At 42.3% G+C, this 25,275-nt stretch overlaps 1 protein-coding gene across 1 annotated transcript; it reads left to right on the forward strand.

Annotated features, from left to right (window-relative positions):
* Positions 1-23,966, forward strand: dnajc14 (DnaJ (Hsp40) homolog, subfamily C, member 14). Its single transcript, XM_034166877.1, has 7 exons — positions 1-102; positions 1,622-3,057; positions 3,220-3,326; positions 9,296-9,415; positions 10,003-10,163; positions 10,379-10,478; positions 20,956-23,966. Exons 2-7 carry the CDS (start codon positions 1,837-1,839, stop codon positions 21,233-21,235), a joined length of 1,989 nt encoding a protein of 662 aa, XP_034022768.1. The 5' UTR covers positions 1-102; positions 1,622-1,836; the 3' UTR covers positions 21,236-23,966.
* Positions 23,967-25,275: the final 1,309 nt, after the last annotated feature.

Raw genomic sequence — 25,275 nt, forward strand, 5'->3', positions numbered from 1 at the left:
GAAGAAGAAGAGTAGGAAGGAGACGCAGAAGAGGAGGGGGTGAAGGCTAATTCGAACACTTTGCTATTTGTTAGCAAACACGGTTATACAGTTATATCAAAGGTATATGTGACATGTTTTACTTCTTTGAAAAAGAAAAAACAATATTTGCTTTCTTAATGGTCTCGTCCGGTTTGCAAAACATGACTTGGCGTTACGTTGTTCCACTGGCCAGCCTTACGGGAAGTGGAAATAGTTGGTAACATTAGCTAGTTTTCTGCTCGTTGTCGCTTGGCTGCTTGGTGATAAAAGCGTTAGCACCTGGCTACTTTGTTTATTTTCTGGTCGACTGCAAATGCTGTGATGTTCAGTGACGTTTAGCTATTTTTTTTTTTTTTTTTGTCCTGTAGGGTTTGTTTATCTCGTTTGGCAGGTCATTACAGGCTAACAATAGCCACCTTTAGATCTTTTTTTCTGTCGCTTGTTCATAGGCAGCACTTTGTCTATCTTTTTGCAAATTATTTTTGACAGTTCGACACAGTTTTAAAATGCTATGCTTCGATGTTACTATTTGGTTACTGAGTCTCTTTTTCTCACAGAAGGCGTTGGGTGGCTTGGACTGCTTGTTTTATCTGAGCCTCATACATGGTCAGGATTTAGAGCGTGCATTGGTTTCGTGATTTGCTGCCTTTACTATACTACGGAACCACCTTGCATCCTGGACAACAACCCATGCAGAATACTGGTTCATCACCACTTGCGCTGTGAGCAAACATCAGCTATGACATTGTGGCTATGTGGTTCACTTCACTGGGCGTGATCCAGCGTGTAGGTACCTCAACTTTGAGGACGCCGGTAACTGGAAAAGGCCAAGGGAATGTCCACTTTTCATCTGGCTGTGGCAGGTGAAAAGTGGACAACAATGACCAGGAGTGGTCATTGTTCTACCAAGGTGAGATTACTTAATGGTAAAAAGCAAAACGAACAACCAACAACAAAAAAGCATCAAAGTGAGAGAGCAAAACAAGACAGTACATGGTCTTACTGCATCAGTAAGGTTTGTCACAGGCAGAAATGTCAAGTCAGCCAAGTTCCAGATGTGTTGTAACATGTCTGCAGAGTGGCAAAAGAAAAGAAAGTTCAGGCCTGTTGGTGTAGTGGTTAGTCAAGGGAACTTATTGCAGTAGATGAGAGAATAACTTTCCTTCACAGTCAGAAGATGTGGCTACAACATCACCCCAGATATGGCAAAAACCACTGTAATGTTCATCTACAATCTAGAGATGTTTTGTCACGTGGTCTTTATGGAGGACCTTTGGTCAAAATGACAGACCTCCAGTACAATAACAGGTCAGGTAACTGTCCATGTAAACACAAGAACTGGGGTGCAATATGTATAGATACTTGTTCGTCATGCTCATCCTAAATTAATTCACTAGCATGACAGCAGTGTCAAATTTACAGCCAAAGCCATTTTCAGTGATGAAAAGAATCAGATATTTAGAATCTTGACCTGTAATTAATAAACAGATTTATTATCATAAAAAAATATTAGCTACAGTCATGTACTGTTAACATGTAACAGTTGGAAATGTAAATTCACAGATGGTAAAGTATTCTCTGACTCATTCTGTTTTTTCAGGTAAACTTCCTCCTGATGCATGTCAGCCATAGAAGCCTTTTGACACATGGAAATGCATGGAAAGGGTTATGGATGTGGTGGAAATGAGGTTGAGCCCCTGGATTTCCCTGTCTCTTTTTGTCTGAGAAAATGTTTTAGAGTATGGATCTAAGAGACTGTCTTTCCATGAGGTTCCATTTCCACTGCACTTTATTTCCTGAACAACTGTAAGGAAAATGGAAAGAGATGTTGAAAAGGAGATGGATGGCATTACAGGTAGTGATGAAGAAATCCCTGATGGTGATTCATCCTCAGGAAGGATGTTTAATCTTTGGGAGGGTTGGGGCCTCAATAAGGATGGCGTCCAGGAGGTCAGTACAACTAATTTCAACTCTAAAACTCAGGACAACCCAAATCCAACCTTTCCAAAAGACTCTTGTATTGGTGAAGCAGATTATTTTGGAACTACAGAAACCAAAGAAGGTGAGGACATTTCAGATGGGTTAGATGACCAGTGTGCTGCAGGTCATGAGAATGCACAGGTTATTAATCAAGAAGAAGATGATGCTGCTAAGGAGCAGCAAATGGATGAGTCTGACTGGAGGAATTTAGGACCTGGAAGGAGATACAAACTGAGGAACGGTGGATGGGGATCAGCTTCAGAGCAGTGTAGTCAAAGTGCTTTTCCACCTTCCTCCAAAGGTAACATGTCAACTGGCGGCAGGCACAAGCCAACCCGCAGACGTAACCACCACCACCATCAGCAGAACCGGAGCCGCAGACGAACGGGCAACCAGTTTGTTATACCTTTCAAGGAAATGCTGTCGGAATCTCTGAGTGTCTGGTGTATTTCTTGCATCCATATGATGATTGAAATTATTGTCACATTAACTCATAATTGTGGAGTTGGTGTGGAAGCTGGAGGGATGAAAGTTTACCACTTTGGACAGCAGTTTCTTATAAAGATCACAGACTTACCTGGGCTTAAGGCTGACGCTAGTCATATTTTGAAGTGCATGAAATGCAGAGGAGAAGACCTGTTTGGTAAAATTGTTCAGTTTGCAAAGTGGTTAAAGACAGCTGTGTTATCCTGTTACAGGGGTTTTTGTATTTTGGCAATTCTGGGCTTTCGGTGGGCAAAGGGTTTGTTGGGTCGACTTAGTGGTGAGAGGGGAAAATTGTATTGGACTTCCTTTCTGGATTCAAGATTCTGGAAGAGGGTTGTGTGTTTACTTGAAAGAGTCCGAAGTTGGATAAGGAGTGATAGCCATGCACCACCCTCCACCCCAGAGTCACCTGGAAGAGCAGGGAGAGGCCAGCAGGGACAAGAGCTGGAAAGGCTGCTGGCCTTGACTGAGGTACCAGAGGACGAGCTCGATCCTTTTACAGTGCTCGGTGTGGAGGTCCATGCAACTGAGGCTGAGCTGAAGAAGGCCTACAGACAGCTGGCTGTACAGGTGTGTCTGTGTGTGTGTGTGCGCAGTAGGTGTGACTGAGCAAAAATTGTCCTTTATGCAGAGACTATTTCTAATGGATAGATGAATTCATGGCTTTGTAGCTGGAGTATTTCACCTTTAGTTGTGTAACCTTGTTTTTTGTTTTTATCCCATCTCTCTCAGGTCCATCCAGATAAGAATAAACACCCACGAGCTGGAGAGGCATTCAAAGTACTAAGGGCTGCCTGGGATATTGTCAGTAACCCAGAGACAAGACAAGAGTATGAGTTGTGAGTACTAAAAAGGATGACATATTTCAAACGAACATAATCAAGCTTTCATGATTTCCCCAGAACCTTTTTGGTACACTTGGTCCTTGGCGTGAAATACATATTTAACCTTCCATTTTTTTTTTATTTTTTTTTTTTATTATTATTATTTTAAATCATCCACCACTCATGTTCGTGTGGTAGTATCTCTGTTTAACTGCATGCATTAACTCAAAAGCATAGGATAAATTTCAACAATATTTGGCAGAGAAAAGCTCCTTAAGTCATAGAAAACTTGGTTAAAACCCTCAAACACACCAGTCACGGATCTGTGTTGTGCAAGTGGCATGTTCCTGTCACTGCATTTTCATACGCCATCAAGTACATATGAGAAGTATAGCATATAGGGATGTGAATCTCATCACTTGCAACGATTCGATACACACCTCTATGCACTACCAGCGATACAGTACATATAGCAATACATGACGAAACTGACGATACATTGCGATACGATTCACCCCTGTTCTTGATTCGATGCGATTTGATGACTGTTCAATTCCTCATAATGCGATATGATGCAATTTGGTGTGACGCGAATAGGGATGGGTATTGATAAGATTTTATTGATATCAGTACCATTATTGATTCTGCTTATTGATCCGATTCTTTATCAATTCCCTTATCAAGACCTCTTGTGAATTTTCTGTGTACGAAAAGTAGGCTTTACAGGTTTTCTATGTCAACAACATTTTGAGTCTTAAAGTAAATAAATATGAAGTTGGTCACTGGATCCATGATCTCTGGACATTCAGTTTCAATTTATTTTCATTTATATAGTGTCAAATCACAACGAAGTTGCTTCAAGGCATTTCACACAAGTAACGTCTAACCATACCAACCCCCAGAGCAAGCACACAGACGGCAGTGGTAAGGAAAAATTCCCTCTGATGATTTGAGGAAGAAACTTAAAGCAGACCAGACTCAAAGGGGTGACCCTCTGCTTGGGCCATGCTACCGACACAATTCACAAAACGAATATACAGGAAATGTATCATCGTCAGTTTTGAGAAGTAAATTTATTGTTCAGTCCCATGTACAGTAAAGTAAGTCCCTTCGGCTGCTCCCTTGTTTGCACTCGGGGTCGCCACAGCAAATCCAAGGTGGATCTGCATGTTGATTTGGCACAGGTTTTACGCCGGATGCCCTTCCTGATGCAACTCCACATTACATGGAGAAATGTAGCAGGGGTGGGATTTGAACCCAGAACCTTCCGAACTGAAACCAAGCGCATTAACCACTTGGCCACCACCCCTGCTCAGTCCCATGTACAGTAAAACTCATTTAAACTGTCATCGTATAACCTAGATATTCACAGTTACCGAACAAAAAAAGTCCCAATGTTTTTGTAAGTAATAAACACCGTATATAACGGATTTTGTATAACGTATTTTTTGCACACATCAGATAAAATATCCCATCCAGTCGCAATGTACAACCCCTGGCAATAATTATGGAATCACCGGCCTCAGAGGATGTTCATTCAGTTGTTTAATTTTGTAGAAAAAAAGCAGATCAGACATGACACAAAACTAAAGTCATTTCAAATGGCAACTTTCTGGCTTTAAGAAACACTATAAGAAATCAGGAAAAAAAATTGTGGCAGTCAATAACGGTTACTTTTTTAGACCAAGTAGAGGGAAAAAAATATGGACTCACTCAATTATGAGGAATAAATTATGGAATCACCCTGTAAATTTTCATCCCCAAAACTAACACCTGCATCAAATCAGATCTGCTCATTAGTCTGCATCTAAAAAGGAGTGATCACACCTTGGAGAGCTGTTGCACCAAGTGGACTGACATGAATCATGGCTCCAACACGAGAGTGTCAATTGAAACAAAGGAGAGGATTATCAAACTCTTAAAAGAGAGTAAATCATCACGCAATGTTGCAAAAGATGTTGGTTGTTCACAGTCAGCTGTGTCTAAACTCTGGACCAAATACAAACAACATGGGGAGGTTGTTAAAGGCAAACATAGTGGTAGACCAAGGAAGACATTAAAGCGTCAAGACAGAAAACTTAAAGCAATATGTCTCAAAAATCGAAAATGCACAACAAAACAAATGAGGAATGAATGGGAGGAAACTGGAGTCAACGTCTGTGACCGAACTGTAAGAAACCGCCTAAAGGAAATGGGATTTACATACAGAAAAGCTAAACAAAAGCCATCATTAACACCTAAACAGAAAAAAACAAGGTTACAATGGGCTAAGGAAAAGCAATCGTGGACTGTGGATGACTGGATGAAAGTCATATTCAGTGATGAATCTCAAATCTACGTTGGGCAAGGTGATGATGCTGGAACTTTTGTTTGGTGCCGTTCCAATGAGATTTATAAAGATGACTGCCTGAAGAGAACATGTAAATTTCCATAGTCATTGATGATATGGGGCTGCATGTCAGGTAAAGGCACTGGGGAGATGGCTGTCATTACATCATCAATAAATGCACAAGTTTACTTTGATATTTTGGACACTTTTCTTATCCCATCAATTGAAAGGATGTTTGGGGATGATTAAATCATTTTTCAAGATGATAATGCATCTTGCCATAGAGCAAAAACTATGAAAACATTCCTTGCAAAAAGACACATATGGTCAATGTCATGGCCTGCAAATAGTCTTGATCTTAATCCAACGGAAAATCTTTGGTGGAAGTTGAAGAAAATGGTCCATAACAAGGCTCCAACCTGCAAAGCTGATCTGGCAACAGCAATCAGAGAAAGTTGGAGCCAGATTGATGAAGTGTACTGTTTGTCACTCATTAAGTCCATGCCTCAGAGACTGCAAGCTGTTATAAAAGCCAGAGGTGGTGCAACAAAATACTAGTGATGTGTTGGAGCGTTCTTTTGTTTTTCATGATTCCATAATTTTTTCCTCAGAATTGAGTGATTCCATATTTTTTTCCCTCTGCTTGGTCTAAAAAAGTAACCGTTACTGACTGCCACAATTTTTTTCCTGATTTCTTATAGTGTTTCTTAAAGCCAGAAAGTTGCCATTTGAAATGACTTTAGTTTTGTGTCATGTCTGTTATCTGCTTTTTTTCTACAAAATTAAACAACTGAATGAACATCCTCCGAGGCCGGCGATTCCATAATTTTTGCCAGGGGTTGTATTTCCATTAAGAACCCTGAGCAGTCTGTGCGTGCACAGTAACAGAGGTACAAATTAAAGTTGACACTCGCCGATTTGAGTAAAGTGGGACCGGAGTCATTTCCTTGATTAAAAGACCGACTGTTTATTTTTTTCACACCATGCTCAGACTCTGAGCCACAGCCTGGACGTGCACCTGTTAAATCAGACAAAAAAGGCTGTGATTTGACACTTTTCTACTTTTACTGCTTTGTCTGCCATCATATTTTAATCCAGTGCGCAAGCCGCTTACAAATGGATCAGAAAAGTCTGCACAATTACAGCACAAAGTCGGTAAAAGAGGAAAATGTACAGCTACCTTTGTTTTGTAGATGATTGTAGAAAGAAAAGCTTGTTAAATTAGTCCAGAATAAAGCATAATCCAGCGACTGAGAACTTTAAAACTGTCACACACGTCATTGCATGACAGAGTTACAGAGCTGCAGCTGCATAAATCAGGCTTTAAATTAATTACAACCCCAATTCCAATGAAGTTGGCACGTTGTGTAAAATGTCAATAAAAACAGAATACAATGATTTGCAAATCCTCTTCAACCTATATTCAATTGAATACACCACAAAGACAAGATATTTAATATTCAAACTGATAAACTTTATTGTTTTTGTGCAAATATTTGCTCAGTTTGACATGGATGCTTGCAACACATTTCAAAAAAGCTGGGACAGTAGTATGTTTACCACTGTGTTACATCACCTTTTCTTCTAACAACACTCAATAAGCGTTTGGGAACTAAGGACACTTAATCTCCCAACTTCATTGGAATTGGGGTTGTAAATAAATCATCGGAAATTGTAAATTTATGTAAATTTGATAGCGTAACTATTTTATATTTATTTTGATAGCACCTGTACCTGGATGTGTTGCTCTATGTGGTTAAATGATTAAAAAAAAACATAAAAGGTCCATTCAGTAGTTCAATGCACCATGTTCTGAGTTGATGCCACTCTCTCAGTTAAGGCACACTAACTGCATATGCCCCCCCGGCAATATTTCCTCCCTATATGTGATGTTTAATGTGAGAGTGACCTACTCTTTACCCGAATGAGTGGGTCTTACTTATCTGTGTGTGTGTGTGTGTGTGTGTGTGTGTGTGTGTGTGTGTGTGTGTGTGTGTGTGTGTGTGTGTGTGTGTGTGTGTGTGTGTGTGTGTGTGTGTGTGTGTGTGTGTGTGTGTGTGTGTGTGTGTGTGTGTGTGTGTGTGTGTGTGTGTGTGTGTGTGTGTGTGTGTGTGTGTGTGTGTGTGTGTGTGTGTGACACACCTCCAGGTCCTCTTGCCACCATTACCAGCCCTTCAGTGATGTTTGGCCTGGCAGCCAGCCTGTTTTCAAGTTAATTCAGTTTTTTCTTTTTAAGGTGTAAAACACATGCAAAACAATCAATTGCGGTGTGCATAAAACTCAGACTCCTCCTCTTCGTGTTGGTGTAGAATCCTCTGTTGTAGCTTTCTAACATCTCTCACCAACAACCCACCTTCTTCCTTGTACTCTTCAGACAGGTGGGACTAATATGCATTGGTGAGTCAGACCACCACACCCCCCCACCAGGTGTCTGGGCAACACTCACCCTATCTTCAACCTGCCAAAACCTCACCTTCTGCTACACTTCAATAACCCAAATGACACTTATCCTCAGTTGAGCTGCATTACCCAAACAAAAATCAAACTATCCAGCAACATGTCCTCTACATATTTTTTCATTAGTGGCTTACTTTTTCAGAGATACAGTCCAACTTTAGAAGAGCACTCCAAAAAGTATTAGCCACCTTCTTCAATTTCACACCATTATGCTTGTGTAAATGTTCTTAAAAGCCCAGTTGGTAGAGCAAGTTGTCAGTTTACTGAAGGGGCAGTTGATTTGTCTCTAGTTATTCATGTCTTCAGTCTTTAAGACAACTAACCCAAATTGCTCATGGTACACTTTAAAGCACATACAGTGCTCCCCAAATGTGTTGGGTCGCTTGATATTTCACACATTTTAATTTGTTTGTCATTTCAAATACCAAAAAGTAAATCGGGCTTCTCAGTATAAAAATTTCTAAAATTATTTTCTTCAGTCTTGAAGCAAATCTCTGTATCTTGATATAAACTAATTAAAAATATGAAGGCCAAGATGATTGGTTGCATAAGTAATGGAACACTTTTTGGTGTAATATCTGTAAATAATCAGTTTTATTGCCAGTTTTCTTCAGGCAATTCAGGGGATGGATATATGAACATTTCCAAGTTACTGTATATGTCTTGGGCTTTATTTATATCAGTTATGAAGAAATACAAACAGCATGACACTGTATGATAAATTTGTGTGGAGTACACAGTTCTCAAAAACTGCATGATTGTGCAAAGAGAAGAGTGAGGAAAGACACCAAAACAACTCTGACAACCCAGAAGTTATTGGCTTCTCTGGCTGTGATTGGAGAAACTGTGCATAGTGTTTGTTTGGCATTTTGTATCACCAGTTATAAAGCTTCATGATGAAGCGGTATAGAGGAGGAGAACAGAAAACGTTCCGAACTTTAAGCACATAATCATGAGTATTTTGCTTGCTGTTGAAATAATCGCGTAAGAGGCAGAACTTTACAGCCGACCCTCTGATTTCAACTTAATGAAAGCATATGCCAAATCCAGAGGTGGAAAATTAAGATGATCATGATTTAGTCACCACACCAGACTGTTGTCCATTAGAGGGATCCTTGGTTTTGGCCAAGATGACGTCAAATGATTTTTGTTCATGTTGTGCTGTTAATACATCACCAACCAATTTTGTTGTTTGCAGGAAACGCATGGCCACAACTGAGCTCTCCAAGTCCATGAATGAATTTCTCAGTAAGCTGCAGGATGACCTGAAGGAAGCCATGAACACCATGATGTGCACAAAGTGTGAAGGCAAACACAAGTATGTTTTCAAATGTTAAGTGCATCAGTTTGAAGCATTTCCTCACTCTGTAGTTCTCATTAGGGTTCGGAGCGTTGGGTGACACTGCGTAGTGTATCGGCTGGATAGCCATAAAATCTTGTACTTTGCTACCATCTAACTACCACAAGCTCTCGAAATGGAACTGGATAAGATGATCGGTTTCAGAAAGGGCCGAGAGAGTGCAGGTTTTCTGTGCAACCACCCACTCCAGCAGGTGATTTCACTGATTAACTGATTCCACCTGCTCAAAGTGATGCTAATCAGTCACCAAGAGGACAGAAAACAACCTGGCTCAAAGTAATTGAGAGAGACCTTAAGGATCTGCAGCTAACACTAGATGGTGCCACCCAGCGGGCCCAAGACAGAGTGGTGGAGGAGGATGGTAGTAAAATCAAGAGCGCCATGCGTACCTGCGTGTAGTGCACACTAGTCGTAATGCGTCACTGTAGTAGTAGTAGTTCTCATTAATGTGAAAGTCTGAAGTGGCAGTTCTCAATAAGGTGTATTGTTGTCTTGCACAGTAGTGACAAATTAACAATTATTATTAACAATTTGAATGTGTGCAGACGGTTTGAGATGGATCGTGAACCAGCTGAAGCACGGTTTTGTGCCGAATGTAATCGTTGCCATAGTGCTGAGGAGGGCGATTTGTGGGCAGAGTCCAGCATGTTGGGCCTACGAATCACATACTTTGCCTGTATGGATGGCAAAGTCTATGATATTACAGGTCAGCAACATCTTTTATGCCTTCAGTAAATGAACAGTTATACATTTTGTGTCACATTTCTGTGTTTTGTTAAACAAATATACAATTTGTAAATTCTGCTGGCATAGTTTCAATATAAGCAATATCCGTTTTACTTATTCATGGATTAAAGACAAAACTTTCTTGTTACCAGTTTCCTGTCTGTCAAGTGATGTGGTCTCTTCTTTGTATTTCAGAGTGGGCAGGGTGCCAAAGAATAGGCATTTCCCCTGACACACATCGGGTGCCCTATCACATCTCCTTTGGTTCAAAAAACAGCAACACCACACGACACAGGTACGTTCCCATCAGGCCAACATGTTAAAAACCAATGATGAAAAAAAGATGCAGTAAATAAAGAACAATGATACTACCTGATTGGTTTCATTATACTGCTCATTTAAGTCTGTATTTTACTTCATGTTTATCATATCACCACCCCTATTATGAAGGACTTTTTTTTTTGGTCTGCCTACGATAACATCTCAAATAGCACAACAAATACTAATGTGGGAATAAAGGTATACTAGCGTGTTGTCTGTGGGGATCCACAGACTCTAGATTGGGCAGTGTTTATAAAATAGGTAGCTGACATTTTTCAGGAGTGGTAATAAATTAATCAAAACTTGTATAATGAGTGTGATTCAAGAATGTTTTTAGAACCTTAGACCTCAACAGTTTTTAGAAGAGGAACTCAACCCTTGTGGATGTGTTAGGATTTTGGCAATGCATTCGGGACTCAACACACATTAGTGGAAATACCTTGGATTTGGTTCTCGCACGTGGTATTCCTGTCAGTAATATTGATATCATGGCTCTTGCATCAGTGGTCTCTGATCACTCACTTATTAAGTTTACAGTTGCGCTGCCATGTTTAGTGGAACAACAGCCTAACCTTGTATATCACTACGGCGATGTATCAACTCCTCAACTAACACTGAACTCGAAGCGAGACTGCCTGATGTCTTAGCTTCACATTTGGCAAATACCCAATCAGTAGACAGTCCTGTGGATAGTTTAAACTCAGTGCTCAAAACTACACTTGACATGATTTTGCAACCTTTGTTAAAACCGCGCTCCCCCAAAACACAGTCACCTTGGTTCATTGATTACCTGCGTGACTTCAAGCATAAGGCTATAGGTCTAGCACATAAATGGCGTAGTTCAAAATTAGAAATGTTCCACCTTGTGTGGTGTGATGCTATCTTAGACTATAAGCATGCATTACTAGCTACAAAGCGGACCTATTACTCTGATTTGATCAACACAAGCATAACTTAAAGTTCTTGTTCGACATGGTGGTAACACTTATTCATGGTCAACCACCTGTAGTTCGCTCTTTTTTTACAGCACAAGATTTCCTGGATTACTTTGAGAAGAAAATTGAAGACATTAGGTTAAACATATCACATGCCTTAACCCAGCCACTACACCCTGATATTGAGTTGGGTGCTATTACTGAGGTATTACCTAGATTTACAGAATTTGAGAGTATCTCTGTGGGCATGCTGACGAAACTCCTAACATCAACAAAAAGCACAACCTGTTTATTTGATCCTATAACAACAAAACTGTTTAAGGACCTGTGGTCCACTCTTGGGCCGACTGCTGGAAATTATTCATCTTTCTTTAATTTCTGGATCTGTTCCTAAATGTTTCAAATCTGCAGTGATTTAAATCATTACTTAAGAAACCTAATCTTGACCCTAGTGTATTGAAAAATTATCAGCCGATATCAAATCTATCATTTTGCTCTAAAATTCTGGAAAACGTGGTGTCACGGCAGCTCGTGGACTATCTTATTGAGCATAATCTCTTTGAGCCACTGCAGTCTGCTTTTAGAAAATATCATTCCACAGAGACGGCTCTCACTAAAGTGGTGAATGATCTGCTTGCAATGGATTCGGACACCACTATGGTTCTTGTGCTGTTAGATCTCAGTGCTGCATTTGATACCGTGGATCATATTCTACTTGATAGGCTGGAAAATCATTTTGGGATTACTGGGAGTGCCCTTGCATGGTTAACGTCATGACCAGTCGTTCTCACTGTGTTTTGTACAGTAATACTACCTGCTTTTCTCCCTTTATATAGCACCCCTTGGGCACATATTGTGACATTTTGGGATTACCTTTCACTGCTATGCTCATGATACTCAGTTATACATGCCGATAACGGCTGGTAATCTCATTTACATAAAATCCTTAGAAGATTACCTTGCATCAGTGAGAAGTTGGATGTCTTGAAACGTCCTACTTTTAAACTCTGATAAGATTGAAATGATGGTTCTTGGTCCAGTGAGACATCGGCATCAATGTGACCAGTTAACGCTTAGCCCAGGCTCGTGTGTCATACATCATACTGACAAAGTGAGGAACCTTATGGTAATTTTTGATCCTACATTGTCCTTTGACCTCCACATTAGAAATATTACAAGGACTGCTTTCTTCCACTTACTACTTCTATTTTGTTAAATGCTTGTACACAGTTTAGTTGTATATTCCCAATCTCACACTTGGGGTTGGCGGGGGGGAGGGGGGGGTTATAAGATAAGACTTTATTGATCTCACAGAGGAGAAATTCACGTTATGTCAGCTCTTACAAAACACACAAGATGAGTGCGAGTAGAGGAAAATGTGCATCAAACAGCGTGTGCAGAGATAAGCAATAATAATAATACTTGTAACAATACAATAAATTAAGAAAGGAATGAGGTAGAAATAGAATATGTATATGTATAAACATGATTGGAATAAAAAAAAAAATAGGAGCATCTTATTCGAGGATTCAAAAGAATTTTATTGTCATATGCACAAAGGAACATGTTCCCTGCACAATGAAATGTGTTTACTGCATTTAACCCATCCTAATTGCCAGTTAGGAGCAGAAGTCGCCTTTAGGCGCCCGGGGACCAGCTCCAGATGTATATCCTGCCTTAGGTCAACAGCAGGGCTGAGCAAACCTTGACCGGCCTCATGATGACAGACGACACACACATAACACACACATAAGCCGGCCCGGTACATGAACACATAAAAAGCACACACAAGGTAAAACTTGGGAAAGAAAAACCTTCATTGCTAGATGAAGCAATGCAGGAAAAAACCCATCAGCACAACAAACAATGATCACACACAACAACAGGACGAGAGACGACGGCCGAGATTTGTAAGAGTCCAGTTATCAGACAGAACACCCGGAGGCCGTCTTTAGGTGCCATCAACGGCCTTGCTCGTCCATTCTGGAGGGAGGAGGGGCCCAGCCCTGAACAGTTCACTGTCCACAGTCAACGACAGACCTGGAGAAGCTGAGGGCGGGGTAAGACGAAGGGAGTGAGGCATGAGCGTTGTTCTTCTCCAGGAGGTTTTTATCACAGCGGCCTTGAAGTGCAGCTGTGTTTTGGGAAGCCGAATGAAAATCCAGATTAGCAGACGCCTGAAAGATTCCACAGTCTGAGACAGAGTGGCTTCCAATACATCTGAATTAGGAGAGGAGATGTGGTCATTACTGACGATGTGGTCATCTCAATGCGGTTTTCCAGTGCAGTCATCCTACCGGAGATGGTATCCAGCGCGCGGTTAACACCCGCCGACTGAGCTGACACTGCCCTTCCAATCGAATCAATCGTGGGGCAGCCTGGACAGGCCAATTATTGCCGCTTCCACTTTCTTAATTTTCCGGTAAACCAGCGCTATGCTCGCTCCACACAGCAGGAACCCGGTCACCACCATGCCAAATATATACACATTTTCGACATTCTCCACAGGCACATGACCTGCCATTTCCTCCAACTGTCCATCACGTAACCCATCACATGTGTCCCGGCAGGACAGGTCCGGTCCTCCGCTCCCGAGTGTCTTGTAGAAAAAATAGTGTCAATTGCGTTCAGAGACCACTTTAACAAATCCAGTTTTGCTGTTTCCAGAAGAGCAAAGCTGGCAGCCTCACAGACAACACGCCACAGAAGCAGGAAAGATAAGGAGGGAGGGAGAAGAGAAAAATGCGACCGTCTCGGCCGAGAGCAAGGAGGCAAAAAAAAAAGCTTTAGACGAGAAGACGATCAAACTTGACTATCTAGAGGAAGTAAAAGTCATAACAAGGTTTCCATAGGTGAACCTGCGGAAGGATCATTTACACTTCACATATTTACAATATGTGAAGTGGAATTTAGATGTGATAAGGTGACACTAGTGCTGGGATTTGTCAACAAGTTGTTATTGCACGTAATTTGTGGACATATTATTGCATGTGGTTATTGTACAGTCTGACAGCAGCGGGGAGGAACGACCTGCGGTATCGTTCCTTCTTGCACTGAGGGTGCCTCAGTCTGTCACTGAAGAAGCTGCTCAGCTCCACTACAGTCCGGTGCAGAGGGTGAGAGGAGTTGTCCATGATGGATTTGAACTTAGCTAACACCCTCCTCTCAGCCACCTCCTCCAGAGACTCCAGAGGACAGCCCAGGTCAGAGCTGGACTTCCTGACCAGCTTATTCAGTCTCTTTCTCTCCCGCTCTGTGCTGCCCGGGGCCCAACAGACGACAGCATAGAGGAGAGCAGAGGCTACAACAGAGTCATAGAATGTCTTAAAGGAGACCTGCATTGAAAAAAATGCAGTCAGATTTTTTGAACAAAAAATGACTTACATTTACACATGAGATCCTTCTGAATGTAGTAAAGTAAATCTGCAAGCCCAGATCTGTCATTCAACGGAGAAATCTTCATTTGAAAATGACAAATTTACAGCTAACATTTAGCTCTCCGCAAATTGTCCCTCTCATCATGGACGCTGCCGAGACGTCACGGACAAGACCCTCTCCCAGCATCCATTGCGTCAATTGTAATTTGTGGATTTACGTCAGTTTGCATCTGCACCTTTTTCTTGCCTTATACGGAAGGATCTACTTTTTTAAAAACTTCATATTGTCTTGCGGCACGTTTGGTGAGTACACATTTCTTTTATTTGTGCTTGAAAATTATCTTGGGGGACTTTTTCTTACGCCCGTTTGATTGAGTGGTGTCGCAGTGAAAATCTACTGTCTTTCGCCTCCGGTACCATCGTGGGATATGGAGGCGAGACCCGCAAAGAATCCCAGTCATTAAAAATATATAAACCTCTCTCAGCGTCCATGGAGCTCTGGGGCTCCGATTGCCGAGACGTGCGGTGCTGTGGATTTTGCAGCAAGAAGTCTGTCCTTGCAGCAACAGGTGTCACTGGCCGCTCCACATCAAAACGACGAGCGTAGTCTCTGGACTTGTTCCGAGTTGGCTGCACCTCCATTCAGTAGACAGAAAGGTGATGCCGGTGTTGTGCGCTGACACCGGCTGCAAAGCAGACATGGGCGGTGTGAGTGGCCCGCGTCGTTAACGAGCCCGCAGACTTAATAAGCGCAGCGGAGGCAGAGAGTGGGAGAGGAAGAACGGCGCCCGCTGTCGATGTCGTTGCTGATCTGAGCACACAGATCTGTATCTCACATTCATTGCAGCTTACTTTTGGATGTTGAAACCAGGACGTGTATAAGTAACATTACTAACAGATAAAATCAATTTCAATGCGGGATCGGACTGAAGGCGGGAGCGCGTCGTCTTGTCCCTGACGTCATGGAAATGATACGGCTGTACAAACTGTTTTCACAGAGGGCTAAACTTTAGCTGCAAATTTGTCATTTTTAAACGAAGATTTCTCAGCTGAATTACAAATTTGGGCTTACAGATTTACTTTACTGCATTCACAAGGGTCTTTATAAATACATATCAACTATTTCTTTCTGAAATCTGACCACATTTATTTCAATGCAGGTCTACTTTAAGCAGAGGCCTGCTCACTCCAAAGGATCTCAGTTTCCTTAGGAGGTGGAGGCGACTCTGGCCTTTCTTGTACAGGACGTCAGTGTTGTGAGTCCAGTCCAGTTTGTTGTTGAGGTGAACACCCAGGCATTTGAAACTGTCCACGGTCTCTATGTCCTCCCCCTGGATGTTCACCGGTGGGTGAGGTGGTGGTTTCCTCCTGAAGTCGATCACCATCTCCTTCGTCTTACTGGTGTAGAGACAGAAGTGGTTGCGCTCACACCAGTCCACAAAGTCTGTGATGACCAACCGGTACTCCAGCTCGTTCCCATCAGACACACGAGCCACAACGGCGAAGTCATCAGAGAACTTCTGGAGATGGCAGCTGTCCGTGTTGTAGGTGAAGTCCGAGGTGTAAAGCGTGAAGAGGAAAGGCGAGAGGACGGTGCCCTGGGGGGCCCCGGTGCTGCACCTTACCACCTCAGACTGACAGCCACACAGCCGCACGTACTGCGGGCGGTCAGTGAGGTAGTCGATGGTCCAGGCAGTGAGATGTCCATCCACACCTGCGTCCTGCAGCTTCCCCTGCAGCAGCGGCGGTCCGATGGTGTTGAAAGCGCTGAAGAAATCAAAGAACATGACTCTCACAGCACTCCTGCCGGTCTCCAGGTGGGTGAGCACTCACTACAGTAGGTAGATTACAGCGTCATCTATCCCAATGTTGGGCCTGTAGGCAAACTGCTGCAGCTCCAGGATGTCACTGACTACGTTGTGGAGGTGAGACAGGATGAGCCGTTCCATGGTCTTCATGAGGTGGGAGTTCAGGGCAACTGGTCTCTAGTGGGCCGGTTCCTTGGTGTGCGGTGTTTTGAGAACCGAGACCACACAGAAGGTCTTCCACAGGGTGGGGACCACCCCCAGGCTGAGGCTCTTGTTAAAGATGTGGCTGAGGACCTCACAGAGCTCATCTGCACAGGTCCTCAGCAGCCTCGCGGAGATCCCATCAGGTCCTGCTGCTTTCCTCTGCTTCAGCCGCAGGAGCTGGAGTCTCACCTCAGTCAGAGTCACAGGGAGGGGGGAGCTGAGGTGTGAGCTGAGGTGGGCTGGTGCTGAATACAGTCTAGGGAGAGGAGGGCCAAAGTCCGGGGTGCAGTGGAGGTGACCCGGGAGAAGAAGGTGGGGGGTCAGAGGGACTGGAGGGCTGGCTGCTGGAGACGTGTGGAGAGCTGGGAGCAGGTGGGTGGGCAGGTGTAGAGGAGCCAAAGCGGTTAAAGTAACTGTTTAGCTCCTCTGCAAACCGAGAATCTCCATCTGCAGTCCTGCTGGCACCCTGCCCAAATCCGGAGGCAGTCTTGAGGCCTCTCCACGTGTCCCTGACATTGTTCTGGGCGAGCTGCTCCTCCTTCTTCCTTCCATACTCCTTCTTGGCTACCCAGATCCTCCAGTGGAGTTCTTGTTGGACTCTACGCTGCTCCTGTCTGTCTCCCGAGTTGAAAGCCCTCTTCTTCTGGTTCATCAGGACCTTCAACTCGGGGGTCACCCAGGGGTGGTTGTTGGGAAAGCACTGTACCCTCCAGGTGCGCACAGTTCTCTCCACACAGAAGTTCATGTAGTCAGTGACACACTGGGTCAGGCCGTTCAGAGTTTTGAAACATGCTCCAGTCTGTGGTTCTGAAACAGTCCCTCAGCCTCTCAGTGGCCTCTTCAGTCCAGAGTTTCACTGACCTTTTCTGCACTGGCTCTCTTCTCACTCTGGGTGTGTATTGCAGGAGCATGTAGACGAGGTTGTGGTCCGAGCGTCCGAGAGGGGGTGGAGGTGTAAGCGTCCTCCACATTAGCGTAAAAAAGGTCCAGTATTCTATTGTCCCTGGTTTTACACGTGATGTACTGGGTGAATGTGGAGAGAGAGGTGTGGTTAAAGTCCCCAGTGATGAGGAGGAGCGCGCGGGGGTGTTGTGTCTGCAGTCGCGTCACTGTGCTGTGAATCCGGGCAGCGTTGGCGTCTGCAGAGGGAGGAATATACGCACAGAGCGAAATCACACTTCCAAACTCCCGTGGGAGATGGTACGGCCTCATGCTCACCGCGAGTAGCTCCATGTTTGAGGAGCAGATCTGATCCTTCACGTGAACATGAGCTGCGCTGCACCATCTCTTACTCACATAAATGGCGAGCCCCCTCCTCTTCCTGCTCTCCGCCAACGTTCTGTCCGCGCAGATGGGGGTGAAGCTGTCCATGTTAATAACAGAGTCTGACATGTTCATCCAACCACGTCTCCGTGAAGCACATGAGACTGCAGCCTTTATACAGCCTCTGGAAACGGGTTAGCGCTGCTAGTTCCTCGGTCTTTTTGCGGAGAGACCTTACATTCCCCATGACCACAGACGGAATATAAGTCCTTCTCTGCTTCGTCCGGTATCCTGCAGCCTCTGTCTCCTTCATATGTCTGCAGGTATGTCCAGGTGCTCAGCATAGTGGGGACCCGGCCCACTGTACATAGTCTCTTAGTCCAAGCAGCTGATCCCGGGTGTAAACAATGGGATGTCCGGAGACAGATTTGCAAAATTATGGAAAATAATGTGATGTGGACATTAAAGAACACTTACTGTCATCCATGTGATTAGTATTTGGACAGTGACACAATTCTATAATTCTGTCTCTGTACAGCAACACATTTGAGTTGAAATTAAGCAAGATGTGCTTGTAGTGTCAACTTTTAGCTTTAATTCAAAGGGTTTAACAAAAATAGCAGGGATAATAGGATTTTCATACAAAAAAGCAAATAGTTAAAAAAAAAAGAAAAAAAAAAAGAAAACACATCAAGCCTTGCAGACTTTGCCTTTCACTCCTTCTGTCACAAATCACTCCTGCCACCTTTTTCAACACACTTCACCCTCCCTGCACTCTCTTCTTCACCTCTCTCTATCACACTCCTCTCTCTGTGGATAGTTGGCCCCAAGTAGTTAAACTCATCTACCTTAACCACCTCTACTCCTTGGAATCACTAGGCAGCTTGATGCATGCTCATAAGTGTCTGTTGGTGATGCAGTAACGGTGAATGAGTGTAAGAAATACCGCTGTTTGTTTAGGCATCTTATAAATAGCCTGGTGGAGAGATTCAGCTGCACGTTCACACAGCCAGGTTAAAACCAGGCTAAAATGGCATGGTGCTCCGACCACAACAGAGAAAAGGCTTTGCACATGTCTGGATCCAAAGTCCAACACTGTTTCAAAAATGAAGAGAGTTGAAGGCGAAGTGTTCATTGTGTTTTATCTGTATGGTCTTGAGCTCGCTGACCTCTTGATGTGCGTGCACAGCCAAGAAAGAAAGAAAATGATCAAAATTTACAAGCAACCGTGATGTTTTTTTTCTCTGTCTCTTTCGTTTGTAATTTTAGATAAGATGCAAAGCTGAATTTGCAGGAAATGGCTTCCATTGGTATTTGAAAAAGGCAAAATGCTAGAGCTTCTCCCCCGTCCCGCACCACACCTGACCTCTTGCACCATTATGCTCTAAACGTTTGGGGAGAGCCCTGTCGTAGTCCATGAAGACATCTATCGGATCTCATCTGCCAACCTGTCCATCACATTGCAAACAAGAAAGGGCTCAGAATCGATCCTTGTCATAATCCCACCTCTACCTTGAATACATCTGTCATTACTACTGCACATCTCACCGCTGTCACACTGTCCTTGGACATATGCACCACCTTCACATACTTCTCTGCCACTTCAGGCTTTCTCATATAATACCACAACTCATGGCACACTGTCATAAGTTTTCTCTAACTCCACAAACTGTAACTTGTTTTGCTACTTCTCTATATACGTTCTTCTTCATCAGTATTCTCAGAGCAAACATTGCATCTGTAGTGTTCTTTCTCACCTTAAAGCATATTGCTGCTCACAATTCTTCACCTCTTCTCTAAGCATAACTTTTACTACTCTTTCCCTTAGTTGTCTGTAGTGCGAAACAAAATACAGTAACATAACTGTAAGGTATATGACATATTTTATATACGTAGTGAAAAAAAATCCACAAAAAACTTGTTCCTTTTAAAGACAGCAAAGCTTCTGTGTGCATCCATAGTGTTTTCAGAATTCCTTCAGCTTTCAGAAGTTTGTAAATTGAGTTTTCTGGGCCGTCTTGAATGCTGTGTTGTCACAAAAGTATGAAACTGTCTGTGGACCTGGGAGTTACGGCTTTGACACCAAATTACATTTAAATGAGAGTGCAAGCTTGTCATATCTAAAACTGCTCTGTGACTCCCTCCCCCTGGTCCAGCTTTCATTTGTATTACAAACTGTAACGTTGCATTGCGGCTGGCTGTGTGACCCCACTGTAGAGTTTAGTGAGGTGCTATGGGGCCTACGAAGCACTGGTTCTTCATCCACTTCAAACCAAAGGGAGAGCAGTCAGACTGTTGCTGTGTGTGTGTGTGTGTCCGTCCGTCCGGCCAACACCCAAGATTGGAGCTTGGTTAAATCGTTCAGAATTGGTTCCTAATCTGTAATGCAGTTCTTCAGACCGCTGAAGAACTGCAATCGTGAAACTGTGAATACTGTTGTGGTACAGTGTCTGGATTTGTATCATTAGTGAAATGAAGACTGAAGGTTGACTCGCCTGTAACCAGCATCATCTTCTGAAGTTTGGACTTTTCACAAAATCGCCCCCAAATACTCGAAATGGGTACACCTACATGGAGGAATCTAGAATCATTTCAGTAATTACTGAAGTAAGAAGTTACAGACCTGCTTCAAATCATGATAGTGTCTTGAATTGTCCAAAAAGAAAAAATAAATAAATAAATCTTGTAAACCTGGTAAAATGCACTGAATTCAAAAGGAATTCCATACAGTTATCGCCTTTTATGGGTAGTGATGTCTATTTCCCATAATTCTACTCCATACCTTTGTTTCTGAACAAAATTAACGTGGTGACATTTTCATTGCAGAGACATTCTTTGCACTTTTCACACTTTTGTTTTTTTAGGGCATCCTCAGAGCATACTGCAGGTCCAGCCAACCCTGCAGATTTGCAGGATTTCTTCAACCGTATCTTCAAAGGAGGCCCTCCTAATGACATGACTGCCAATGGGAGCTTCTTCCCCTCAGGTTCGTCCCATCATCATCCGCCTAGTAGTGGAGCGCCACCGACCCAGACAGGTTTCTACATGCCTGGATGTCATCGGCCAGAGTCCAGCGAGACATGGGCAGAAAGTGGCAAACCTCTCAGAAGGAAGAAGAAGGTTCGCAAACCTTTTCAGAGGTGAAGCTTGCTGACCTCCATTTATCAACACAGGGACAGAAATAATGGCCATGTTTGCCTCGCACCTACTCGTTGGCACACCAAGATTTGAATTCAAGAAGATTTATGTAGGTAAAGTGGCTGTCGCCGCAATATCAGCCAGAGTGAAGCTGGATGATGAAAAAGCTGTAAAATTTAAGTATTGAAGGATGGATAAAGAGGTGATGAGGTGTTACCTCTTCTTGAATTGTTTTGTTTTTAAGATGACTGTAGCCTTGGCATTGATCTTATCTGGATGCTCTAATGAAACATTTTCATATTTGCTTTCCTGTCAAATTCTGCAATGCACACTTCATTCACCTGCATTTTTTTCACTTTTTTCAGGGGTTTTTTTTTTTTGGGTGTGGAGGTGTAAGGAGAATTAAAGAGATGGTTGAAGTCATTTAGACTGAATTTTAGCTCAGCATGAGGTGGCCGATGACCTGGACAGTTTCACTGTATCAGTGTAATTCTTATTAATATGTGGGTCTGTCTACATTGGCCACAGTATTTCAGTAATGAACCCAAACCTGCCAAACTAGTGCATTTGAATGTAATATACAAATACTTATTTAGTCATTTGTTTATGCCTTCTGTGTTGTAATTGCCGTCTGACAGAGGAGGATGACTGTTAGTGTGATCGCCCGTTTGTTTGCATATGCTAAAGTGCAGAATGGTTCATTATGAAATTTTGCAGTGTCATTGAAGAATTTAAGAATTTTTTGCTGGAGATCTAAAAGTTATTTCGATGTCTTGAACATTGTGAGAGACTCCCCCCCCCCCCCCCCCCCCTTACCATTCTGCCTCATGATGTCACAGAGCTCTGACTGGGGGAGAGTTATAATGGGGAAAAACTCTGTTGGTTGCCGGAGTTAATCATGGTCTGTCATTACCATGGCAAAAGTATGGAATCTAAGCATATCCATTGGTTGCACCTGTAATTGTTCTGGATTGCAAATTTTTGAAGACTAATTTATTTTTTTATTTTATTTTTTTGAAGTGCTTAAAATTTGGCTGTTTTCTCAGTAACACCAGGGATCGTGAAGTAGTTCAGTGGTACTAGGCAAACAAGCAGGAAGGCAAATATGAATAAAAATCTGTTTTTGGACATATGTGGCTCAAAAGAACCCATGCAGCAATCACATCACTGTCATTAGCTGGTCAGATCAGAGCTTGATGCTTTGATGAGCCGAACCTGAACTCCTAACCATTGTGTGAATGCAGTTTTCAAACGACTGTAACACATTAAACAGGCTGTTTGGAGGGTTGTGTTCACGGGCGGAAACATCTTCAGAGGTTCCTGTCAAACGTAACGATTCATTGATGAAATATAGCATCATGCTCACATACTGCCCATTCATTCAGGGTTCATGATGTGAGAGTTGATACTGTAATTTGTGTGCCAATTACCAGAGAATCTGGTCCTGCTTTGTGAGATTGTGCATTAATCTTTGAATGTTAACTGTTGTAGCACTTAATGAGACATTAAAAATGTAAATAATTTCAGCACCTCAGAACAATCTCAATTTCTCCAGAAAGCCAGAAATTAGAAATCCAAGTAAATGCAAATTGCACTTTAAAATAATCGCAGCCATTGAAACATGATTAAAAACATTTTGCCTTTTGTTTTTAGATTTAGAAAATCGGAGCACATGGTCAAATATAAGAGGAAGGTTGAATTTTCTGGCTCTGTATAATTTACACAGATTTCAAGTTGAGCTATTCTGATAAATATATTGGCAATTGTCTACTTGACACTTTGAAATGTTAATTTTCTTGTCCATGCTTTTGCCATGTGTTAATGGAGAATAAGTAATGCCCTCTGCTGGTCTTTTGCATGTTTACACTGAATTGAGTTCATGAAAGCTAATTATAGAGCGTTCCATGTCTATTTTTTCCAGCTGTATTATTTTTTACACTCAATCTGCAACACACCCATTTCATTGTCACTTAACTGATTTGCTGTTGTTAAATTTTAAAGACAATTCATATCTCGGGCTCTTGCTCAGAAATGGGGGTAAGCTGGAATGTGCGAGCCATCCATTTCCTATACCCGCTTACTCCAATTAAAGGGTGGGGGGCTGGAGCGTATCCTAGCAGTCATACAATGATTGACAAACCCACTGGTGCTGTGTCTGAGGTCCCATGAATCTTTGGTGAAGATGTCCCCTGGTCAACTGAGAGGAGGCCCCAAGGAAGACCCAGGACAAGTTGGAGGGGTTACATCTCCCAGCTGTCTTGGAACAGTATTGAGTTTCAGGACTTGACTGAGGATAGGGAAGTGTGCAATGAGCTGCTTAGTCTCTTGCCACTGTGCCCAAAATAAGTAGCAGAAAATGGAGGTTTTCATTCCACGGGTTCCTTAATATCATTTATCAGCTGTGAAATAGTAGGACACATTAAAGGCTTGATTTCTACATCAGGAATGACATCTGTCTACAAAGTGCTCTCTGTAGTGACATCTTTGAATGCAAAGGTGTAATTACATTGCCATATAACATTTTAATCAATTCGGTCTTGTTACTCAAGCCCAGTAGTTTTTTTTTTTTTTTTTCTGTGTGTGAGAGTTCAGGTGACTCAACCTGGTGGCTCCTGGAAGGTTGTTTAGATTATTCTGACTTGGATTTTTTTCCTCTCACCCTCTGCAAAATGTGCTGCCTGGATTATTGGGTTCAACTTTCAAAAATGTCAAGGTATCCTAAAAAGAATAAAAAAAACTTTCTCCTTGGTGTTACTGTGTAACAAATAATGAAGGGTCACATAACTGTTTTGGTTCTTGCTTTTGGTTTGCTTGCACAACTGTTGTTGAAATGTTTCTTATGGAAATTACAATTTATAGAGTAGACCTTAAGGAAACTGTTTACAACTGAGGTGTGAAGGTTGTTCCAGTGTAGTTATTGGACATTTAGATGTGATACAACTTTTTATTTCAAATTTTGATGCTGAAGGATTTTTTTTTTTTTTGCGTTGTAGATTAACCTCCATAATATCAGCTCAAACAGAGGTGATCACTTGCTTGTAGGGGTGTAAGCAGATCAACTGATAATATGGTTCAATCACGCTCCACGATAAATTTATAGCACAGACTTACTCCCTCGGATTGCTTATTTGTGATCTGTTTTTCAACTGGATGATTCATATCACATTGTTTTGTGGGTTTAATCCTTCACAGTGGATTAAGGTGAATTACTGTGCTGCGCTTTGGAGAAACCCTGAGTAGCAGAATGACTCTGGCAGCGTAGAACAGTTTAATGTGGTAGTTTGAAACTACTATAAACACTTAAATTCACATACATGAGTTTGCCTTCACATGTTGGATCATGTTATTGTGAGCAGTAGCAGGGTGACCCTTTGAAACAAAACCTCTCAAATAATGAAAATTTAAAAAGTAGATTAACTTTGTGGTGGACAGCTGATACCCAGAGGACAAAGTAGATCCAGATTTTCAAAAAGGGATACAAACAAGCATTTGCTGCTAATCTTGTTCAGACTTGAATATCTAAATTCCTATCTTGGTTGTCAGACAATTAACATTTTGTTTATGATATACTGTCTACTGTTCATTTCATTCCTCCTCTGGGAACACAGACCATCAACCATTAAAGCAGAATTTATCACTTGCTGTGCATGCAGCCACTGCTAAAAGTCAACATCTAAGAGCAAATCAAAGGAAGAGTCAGCACATCCAGAGGTTTTATTTAATTTTTTAAAAACAATATGCAGAAATATTGCGGGGGGTAGTGACAATCAGGTTTTTCTGTCGGGAATATGAGAGGAATTCCCTGTCAAACAGTTTCAGTATGTCACTGTTGAGTTTCTTTCCCCTGCTGTTTTTTTTTTTCCCCCCCAAAATAAAGACAATATACGCATTGTGTTTCATATTGTGCTCAGAATACACTATACACCATTTCTTACATAGATAAATCAGTAGTATGAAACTGCACATCATACATGACGGTGGAGTTGGACACACACTGCAAATAGCTTGATTAAAAAAACTTAGATGAATTGGTAAATCTGCATAAT

This window comes from Thalassophryne amazonica, chromosome 3, assembly GCF_902500255.1.
Source record: "Thalassophryne amazonica chromosome 3, fThaAma1.1, whole genome shotgun sequence".
Taxonomy (NCBI): Eukaryota; Metazoa; Chordata; class Actinopteri; order Batrachoidiformes; family Batrachoididae; genus Thalassophryne; species Thalassophryne amazonica.

Coding starts and splice junctions, on each gene's coding strand:
- dnajc14 (XM_034166877.1), top strand. CDS start 1,837: ATGGAAAGAGATGTTGAAAAGGAGATGGATGGCATTACAGGTAGTGAT. Junction 9,416..10,002: donor AAGTGTGAAGGCAAACACAA/GTATGTTTTCAA, acceptor GAATGTGTGCAG/ACGGTTTGAGATGGATCGTG. Junction 10,479..20,955: donor AGCAACACCACACGACACAG/GTACGTTCCCAT, acceptor TTGTTTTTTTAG/GGCATCCTCAGAGCATACTG.